The sequence below is a fragment of the Cherax quadricarinatus genome, chromosome 22 (genome assembly GCF_038502225.1).
Source record: "Cherax quadricarinatus isolate ZL_2023a chromosome 22, ASM3850222v1, whole genome shotgun sequence".
Classification (NCBI taxonomy): Eukaryota; Metazoa; Arthropoda; class Malacostraca; order Decapoda; family Parastacidae; genus Cherax; species Cherax quadricarinatus.
Window position 1 is genome coordinate 635,375 of NC_091313.1, and position 9,626 is coordinate 645,000.

At 44.2% G+C, this 9,626-nt stretch overlaps 1 protein-coding gene across 1 annotated transcript in view; it reads left to right on the forward strand.

Annotated features, from left to right (window-relative positions):
• Gdi (GDP dissociation inhibitor) overlaps nt 1-9,626 on the forward strand; it is a 76,710-nt gene that overhangs the window by 35,893 nt on the left and 31,191 nt on the right. Inside the window, exon 5 of the mRNA XM_070087445.1 lies at nt 9,421-9,561. Coding sequence (XP_069943546.1) covers nt 9,421-9,561 — 141 coding nt within the window. The remainder of the gene's footprint in view (nt 1-9,420; nt 9,562-9,626) is intronic.

Here is a 9,626-nt window from a genome sequence, read left to right on the forward strand (position 1 = left end):
TCATCAACCACTATCACAACTGCTTCCACTCTACCACCACCATCTTTGTATTTTTCGACAAACTTTTTCATAAATTATGTGTTTCTCACATTCTTTACCAAGGGCTGGCACTAGAAGCTTTCTTTGGTGGTAGTAATGGTGGTAGAAGGTAGTAGTGATGGTGGTAATAGTTGTAATAGTGGTAGAAGGTCGTAGTGATGGTGGTAGAGGGTTCCTTCTTCAGTGATTCAGCGATTCTACCAACTCCAATGTTGTTGGAGTTATATAGGGCTACAAAAACCACCGCCGCCTCACCACCATTATGGACGGCTTACACTCAGTGGCCCTTATATACCCAACAACACAACACAACACCTCTCGTGACATACGTAATGACTTATTTTATTCATTCTAGAGTATATTCCATGTTTCTATATTATTAATATTGTTTATTATGTCATATTAGTTGAATTGTGATAGATAAATAAGCCATAGAGTTGATATTAGTGTCATATTCTCCAACAATAAACTTGCCATCTCTCCCTCACAAACAAATAGCCAGTAAAAACAACAATGGAAGAACACTGCAGGTCTACTGGCCCATACAAGGCAGGTCCTTATCAAAATGACCTCCACCCAAAGCTACCCAAGAATTTACTCCCGTACCCAATGACACAAATCAAACTCAGCTCCTCCAACTCGTATACAGTGGACCCCCGCATAACGATGGCATCACATAGCGATTAATCCGCATACCGCTTGCTTTAATCGCAAAAATTTTGCCTCACATACCGCTTAAAAACCCGCTCACCGATTTTCGTCCGAGACGCGTCCAATGTGCGGCCTGAGCCACGCTCACATGTTCCGCCGGTGGCATTGTTTACCAGCCAGCCTCCGCGGTAACATCCAAGCATACAATCAGAATATTTCGTATTACAGTGTTTTCGGTGCTTTTTCTGGAAAATAAGTGACCATGGGCCCCAAGAAAGCTTCTAGTGCCAACCCTACAGCAATAAGGGTGAGAATTACAATAGAGATGAAGAAAAAGATCATTGATAAGTTTGAAAGTGGAGTGCGTGTCTCCGAGCTGGCCAGGTTGTATAATAAACCCCAATCAACCATCGCTACTATTGGTGGTACAGCTGCTGCTGTTGCTGCACTGTCAGCTGCTGCTGCTGCTGTAGCATCGTCTGCTGCTGCTGTAACATTGTCTGTTGCTGCTGTAGCGTCGTCTGTTGCTGCTGTACCACCGTCAGCTGCTGCTGCTGCTGTAGCATCGTCTGCTGCTGCTGTAACATCGTCTGTTGCTGCTGTAGCATCGTCTGTTGCTGCTGTACCACCGTCAGCTGCTGCTGCTGCTGCTGCTGCTGCTGCTGTAGCATCGTCTGCTGCTGCTGTAACATCGTCTGTTGCTGCTGTAGCATCGTCTGTTGCTGCTGTACCACCGTCAGCTGCTGCTGCTGCTGTAGCATCGTCTGCTGCTGCTGTAACATCGTCTGTTGCTGCTGTAGCATCGTCTGTTGCTGCTGTACCACCGTCAGCTGCTGCTGCTGCTGTAGCATCGTCTGCTGCTGCTGTAACATCGTCTGCTGCTGCTGTAGCATCGTCTGTTGCTGCTGTACCAACGTCAGCTGCTGCTGCTGCTGTAGCACCGTTGTTGGTGTGGCTTATTGAGAATACCAAGAAACAATTAACCCCAGAGGATTTTCCACCCAGGATAACCCAAAAAAGTCAGTGTCATCGAAGACTGTCTAACTTATTTCCATTGGGGTCCTTAATCTTGTCTCCCAGGATGCAACCCACACCAGTCGACTAACACCCAGGTGAACAGGAAAAATGCCTGGAACTAGTGCTCATATTGGTGAATTTAAAGCCAGCAAAGGTTGGTTTGAGAGATTTAAGAATCGTAGTGGCATACACAGTGTGATAAGGCCTGTTCTGGAAGAAAATGCCAAACAGGACCTACAGTACTCAGGAGGAAAAGGCACTCCCAGGACACAGTGTCTCATCAGTCATTGCTGCATCTTCAATAAAGGTAAGTGTCATTTATTCTTCATTTAGTAGACTAGTACATGCACAATATATACTGTGCATGTACTACTCTACTATTGTGCATGTATCCTTCTCTTTGTGTGTGGGAAAATGTATATTTCATGTGGTAAAATTTTTTTTTTCATACTTTTGGGTGTCTTGCACGGATTAATTTGATTTCCATTATTTCTTATGGGGAAAATTCATTCGCATACCGATTATTTCGCATAACAATTACCCCTCTTGCACGGATTAAAATCGTTATGCGGGGGTCCACTGTATTTGTCCTAGCCTCGATCACCCTACTGGTAAGTGTGATGTTAAATAAGAACTTAAGAAAGTAGGAACACTGGAACAGGCCTGCTGGCCCATACTAGGCCGGTCATTCACAAATCCAACCCACTAACAGAACAAATGCTACCCAAGCAATAAACTCAGGTGCAAGTCCATCTCAAATCCAACCCCTTTCACTCGTGTATTTATCCAACCTAAATTTGAAACTACCCAAGCCATAGCTTTTAGAACATTGGAAAGGAGGAACACTGCAATAAGCCTGTTTGCCCATACTAGGCTGGTCCTTCACAAATCCAACCCACTAACAGAACAAATGCTACCCAAGCAATAAGCTCAGGTGCAAGTCCGACTCAAATCCAACCCCTCTCACTCGTGTATTTGTCCAACCTAAATTTGAAACTACCCAATGTTTTAGCTTCCATCACCCTACTAGGCAGACCGTTCCACTCATCAACTACCCCTATTACCAATGTTCATTTATACATTTTATTAGTGCCCTAGAGTCCTTATGGAGAGGGATTCCCCTTCCAAATAACCTCTCTTCCCTCTCTCCTCCTCCCCGTCTTCCATTCATCAACAACAGCCTTCAATAAAGGTAACTGTCATGTTGAATGTTCATTCTTTTGTGCATGTAAATCTATCTTTTATTTAAAAAAAAAAATTGTTGTTGATACTTCTAGGTGTTTGGAACGAATTAATTTGATTTACATTATTTCTTATGGGGAAAATTGATTCGAAAATCGTCCATTTCGATAATAGTCCCACTTCCAGGAACGGATTATGGACGATTATTAAGGGACCACTGTATATACATATGAACATGGAAAAAAAACTTCCTACAGGGAGGGAAGAAAAAACATGTGGGGTGTGCTAAACATCGTGGTCAAAGGCAGTGAGCGTCGATGGGCATCACTGCACGCCTTCCTGCGTCTGGACAGATACTGCAACACAAGAGACATCGCTGCGGCTGAGCTGTGACGTAACAGGTTACGGTCTCCTCTGGAACGGTGAAGCAGTCATCGTAGGAGTCGCTGCAGGTTTTCACTCAACCTGGGGCACGACATGCTGGTGCCCTCGAGTGAGGCGTCGACAAAACTCGGCAACTGGGCAGGACTTCTAGCAAGCGACTCAGGAGGACACTTCTCGACTGGTACTGTCGCTGGGCTGTCACTGCCGGCGAGCGTGGAGCGAGTTGTGGAGTGAGTCGTGGCAGAGACGACTGGGCGAAACATCTGGGAGTCGTAACATCATACACCAGACTGCAGTGAGAGAGCTAGCAGTCAAAGTGACATCTTCTTTGTGTAGGCTGCTCACTGAAGCTTGTGACACGAGGCTGACACTGTGTCATTCTCTTGACAGTTGGAGTTATAGCAGAGGTTAGTCTAAGCGTCCCCAGACTTGTTTCTCTACATATAACTGCATTCTGAAGGTCTGGAGGTGAAGTGAAACAAATCTCGATGGGAATCGTAGCAGGTACGATTCTGCAGAACATCACGAGCGACGAGCATAAAAGCTTTCTGTACAAGAGGGCTCGGTCACTCGGGGGCTGACTTGACATCAGCTGTCAAACGTACTGGTTACACGGGTGACTTAGCACAGTGGTGCTACTCAGGTCTGGCTCAGACCTCACTGGACACACGGAAACTTTAAACACCCGCGGTACATGTGGTACAACATGGCTTAAACTAGCAAATTATGCTTTTCTGTGCATAAAACTGACACTAAGACATATACTAAAATGTGAGAACACTGACTGAGAGGAATTAACACACGACATATATCTTCTCTTAGTCTTCTCGACAATATTTTAATAATTACTGAACACTCGATGGTGACATCATGTGATGTCAGGCGTGATGACGACAGCAGCACTGTGACGTCAGGCAGACATCGTGACGTCATGAAGTCGGGCAGCATCGTCGGTGACGTCAATGTGATGCGGGCAGCAGACCACAGCATGAGGCCTGGGACATCTGATAACTCACGTGGCTGGTAGATCTACGTGACATCGCCCACACCCAACGTGGCGTCGTGATCTATGTGGCATGCTGATCCACGTAGCTTCGAGTGCCCTCGGGCACTCGGATACACAGCTCTGGCAATGAATTCACACGGAAAACAGCAGAAAACACAGCAGAGGGGGTGAGTAGTGGTGAGTGGTGTATGGTAGGCTGGTGAGGTGTGAGAGTACAGCAGGGTGAGGCAAGGAGCGGCCTCTTCCTCCTCCCACAAACACGTGGAGAACTCACACTGGATGCAGAAATTGCCACAAAACTCGCCTCTGGCTTGCTGAAACAGCTTTGCTGAGCTGAACAGCAACATATAAGTGACGCTGAACACGTGACTTGCGAAACAGCGTGGGACGCTGTAGCGTGGGGTCACTTACAATTCTCGGAGAATTTCGGCAAATTTCGGCCTGGATCCTGCTTGTACCTGTGTCTGGATGCTCAAACGTGCAGACACGACATCAGGATAACTCCTTGAGAGACGGATGCTTCTTGTATAGGGTGATGAAGTGAAGATGACTTCATACCTCTTCCTTCCTCTCTCTGGGCAAACAACTGCTGCGACCACCGCTTTCCACCATTTATAATGAGATTGTTTGGTAGAGCTGAAAGCGGGGTGTAAATGATACGTGTCTTCTTCGGAGGCTTCTTTGTTTATTAAGTTGTGGTGGGTGTTGTGCCCATGGCCCGGGAAGGGCCATCCCACGAGAGAGAGCTACTAGTACTTGTGTCTTGCTGCTAGGCCGCTGTGTGAGTGAGAGCGAGGCATGGGCAGACAGGCTGGCGTGCCTACCGAGAGGCCTGTCTACAGAGGGCAGCATCTGAGTGGCGTGAAATATGAACTAAGCTGGCAGACAGCATGGGCTGTCTGTGCAGACAGTACAGGCTGTCTACAACAATCACAAAGCACAAACAACTTTATACCAAAGCATTTCCTCTTGCTTGGTATGTACTGCTTGAGAGTCTTCCTTTGAACAGAATCAAAGACTCGTCAATTACAAGCTTCCTGAAGGGATAAAAATGCATATTGAATTTCTTTCAGATACACAAACACATGCCTAATCTTGTATAACCTGTCGTTTCTGTCAGGCCTGGTTTTGTCTGAGAAGTGAAGCATACGTAACATTAGCACAAATCGATTCACTGGCATTATATCTCTGAAACCTGGGGTTGCAATCAGGTGGTCTGTTGACCAGTATGATTTCACACTGTGCTTATACACATGTGGCATAAGCATTATTGTCGCAAAGAAAAGATACATCTCAGCCACAGTTGTCTCCTTCCACTGGTGTAGACGTGATTTTGGTGAAAGTATTGTTTGCCATGGTGTACTCGTAGTATGTGTTGCTTTCCATGACAATACTTTCCATCAGGGGTTTGCCAAAGAATACCTCGAAATATTCCAGTTCACTGGCATTGTTCCCAAGTGTACAGGATGGCTGTATTCCACTTTGGCTGTCATCAAACTGGTGGGGATTTGGAACAAAATTGACAGCTTCCTGCCAATCCCAGGTGTGGTCTGCTGGTGGGTACTGGACAATGACAGGTGGTTGTGGTTGTGGAAACTGGTGTGGTGGGTGTGTGGGGGATGGTGGCCCTTGTTGATCAGCTGAGGCAGTGGCATGGGTGGCAGCGTGGCCCACTGCTGGTGCCTCACGGCTGGCACCACCACTACCACCACCATGCACATTTTCCATCCCAATTGCAACACTATCATCGTCATTTTCACTGTTCCTGTTGTACAGCCACGGGATGTACTCCGAGATGTACTCCTTTCCCTTGGAATAGCATATGGCACACTACCAGAGCGCATATATCGTCGTATATACTGATGCTTCACTGGGGAATATTGCACTTCACTATCACTACTGGAACTAGTTTGAAGAGCTTGTAGATCATGTTCACTATCACTATCATCACAAATGCTCACATCTGAGTCTGAGATTTGGGAAAATAGGAGTTTCCTTTTTGATTCTGGTACAACTGAACGTGAACAAGACAACCCACCACCAGAGGTGGAAAGCTGAGGGTCGTTTGGGTTTTCCTCACTATTACCGATATTATGGTCATTAGTTCCGGTCAAAACCTCACCAAAACCTTGAAACTCATCTTCACTGGCACTTCCATCTGTATTAGAACTGTCACTGGGGAACAAAAGTGTCCCAATTTGCCGAGGAGTGAGGAACTTCTTACCGCGAGGCATGGTGAACATTGTTTACAAAGATGATGATCCTACAGTGCACCACTGGGTCCCAGATTTTTTTCCTACTGTGCACACCCACCACACAGACCCTTTCTCTCACATCTAGGCCTACCAGCCTTTTCCCGCGAGGTTTGACGGCACTAGAATTTATGCGTACTAGTACGTCAAAAACCCCTGGGCGTAAGCCGTACTAGTACGGCCGAAACCCTGAAAGGGTTAAGTATTGACACTGCTACATCAAATAAAAAAGGATATCCTTAACTCTTTAAAGGTTTTATCGGGCAAGCTACCACACCTGACTTTCTACAGTAAATACTCGCCTCTCACCCTACACAAAGACCACAAATATTTTAGGTAAGGAATGAGTGTACTGTACAGTGGACCCCCGGTTAACGATTTTAATCCGTGCAAGAGGGGTAATTGTTATGCGAAATAATCGTTATGTGAATGAATTTTCCCCATAAGAAATAATGGAAATAAAATTAATCCGTGCAAGACACCCAAAAGTATGAAAAAAAATTTTTTTTACCACATGAAATGTTAATTTTAATACACACAAACTGAAAAAGGCATGCACACTTACATGACACTTACTTTTATTGAAGATCTGGTGATGATTGATGGGATGGGAGGAGGGGAGAGCATTATCTTCTTACTGTTTAGAAGGGGAATCCCCTTCCATTAGGACTTGAGGTAGCAAGTCCTTTTCCGGGGTTACTTCCCTTCTTCTTTTAATGCCACTAGGACCAGCTTGAGTCACTGGACCTCTGTCGCACAACAAATCTGTCCATAGAGCTCTGTACCTCCCGTTCCTTTACGATTTGTCTAAAATGGGCCACAACATTGTCATTGAAATAGTCACCAGCACGGCTTGCAACAGCTGTGTCAGGGTGATTTTCATCCATAAAGGTTTGCAGTTCAACCCACTGTGCACACATTTCCTTAATTTTTGAAGTAGGCACAATGGATTCCACAACTGGCATAGGCTTCTCAGGGTTAGCCCCAAACCCTTCAAAATCTTTCTTAATTTCCATACTAATTCTCACCCTTTTTACCACAGGGTTGGCACTAGAAGCTTTCTTGGGGCCCATGGTCACTTATTTTCCAGAAACAGCACCGAAAACACTGTAATAATACGAAATATTCCGATTGTATGCTTGGATGTTACCGCGGAGGCTGGCTGGTAAACAATGCCACCGGCGGAACATGTGAGCGCGTCTCGGAAGAAAATCGGTAAGCGGGTTTTTAAGCGGTATGTGAGGCAAAATTTTTGCAATTAAAGTAAGCGGTATGCGAAATAATCGCTATGTGATGCCATCGTTATGCGGGGGTCCACTGTATGTGCATTTTGCTTTTTTTTTATGCCTGGTTCTATTGCTAACTTAATATGATAGTGTAAACATGTTACGAGGCATTTACATACATGTACTTTTTTTTTTTTTTTCAACAAACTGGGCGTATCCCACCAAGGCAGGGTGGCCCAAAAAGAAAAACGAAAGTTTCTCTTTTTAAATTTAGTAATTTATACAAGAGAAGGGGTTACTAACCCCTTGCCCCCGCATCTTAGTCTCCTCTTACAACACGCGTGGCTTACGGAGGAAGAATTCTGTTCCACTTCCCCATGGGGATAAGAGGAAATAAACGAGAACTAGAAAGAAAATAGCAGAAAACCCAGAGGGGTGTGTGTATATATATATGCTTGTACATGTATATGTAGTGTGCCCTAAGTGTAAGTAGAAGTAGCAAGATGTACCTGAAATCTTGCATATTTGAGACAAAAAAAAAAAAAAAAAAAAAAAAAAGAAATCCTACCATCATGTAAAACTTTTTTTTTTTTTTCAACAAACCGGCCGTATCCCACCGAGGCAGGGTGGCCCACAAGGAGAAACGCAAGTTCCTCCTTTTAAATTTAGTAATATATACAGGAGAAGAGGTTACTAGCCCCTTGCTCCCAGTTATATACATATAAAAGCAAAAAAAAAAAAAATCACTATAGCAGTAGCCTGGAATCCAACCTGCTGGATAAATAGTGCCCTCCTGTATATTTTAATATTGAGAAGTCCACTCCAATAATTCAAAACTATTATGGTCAGTTTTTATTTTCAAACATCTTAATTATTTGTTTGCAACCTCATCAATTGTGGAGTTACTAAAAGTATTAGGCAGAGGGCTGAACAGGGGTTGTTGAGATGGTTTGGTCATTTAGAGAGGATGGTACAAAGTAGAATGACTTGGAGGGTGTATAAATCTGTTGGGGAAGGATGGCAGGGTAGGGGTCGTCCTAGGAAAGGATGGAGGGAGGGGGAGTAAAGGAGGTTTTGTGGGTGAGGGACTTGGACTTCCAGCAAGCATATGTGAGCGTGTTAGATAGGAATGAATGGAATTAAATGGTTTTTGGGACCTGATGAGCTGTTGGAGTGTGAACAGGGTAATATTCAAGGAAACCGGTTATCTGGACTTGAGTCCTGGAGGTGGGTAGTACAATGCCTGCATTTTAAAGGAGGGGCTGGGATATTGGCTGTTTAGTGACATCTGAACTGTCATATGTGAGCACCTCTGCAAAGACGGTGATTGTGTATGAATGATGGTGAAAGTGTTTAACAATGATGAAAGTTTTTTTTCTTTTTGGGTCACCCTGCCTCTGTGGGAAGCACCCGATATGTTAAAAAAAAAATGATTGTATTTTTGTGAAAGCTTTCCCATTATTAAATGTTCTCTTAGTAAATTTAGCTGTTAAAGTAATCCACGTGAGAACTGTAACAAAATTTTTGCTCATGTCCTAGAACAATCCATATAATTTTTAATCTATCCATTAAGCATTTTCTATATTTTTTTTTTTTTTAGCTTTAGGTTGATGCTCATAGGCTGCATTGTTACATATTAAATGTATTTATTAAATATTTTCAGGGATGATGACTATTTAAATAAGCCAGCAAGTGAAACTCTCAAGAGAATAAAGTTGTACAGTGACTCCCTTGCTCGCTACGGAAAATCTCCCTACCTATATCCTCTCTATGGTCTTGGAGAACTACCCCAAGGTTTTGCTAGGTGAGTTTTTACCCATATGTAATGTCTTATTATTTAAGTGAGCTGGGCAGTTTTTGCTGTCATTT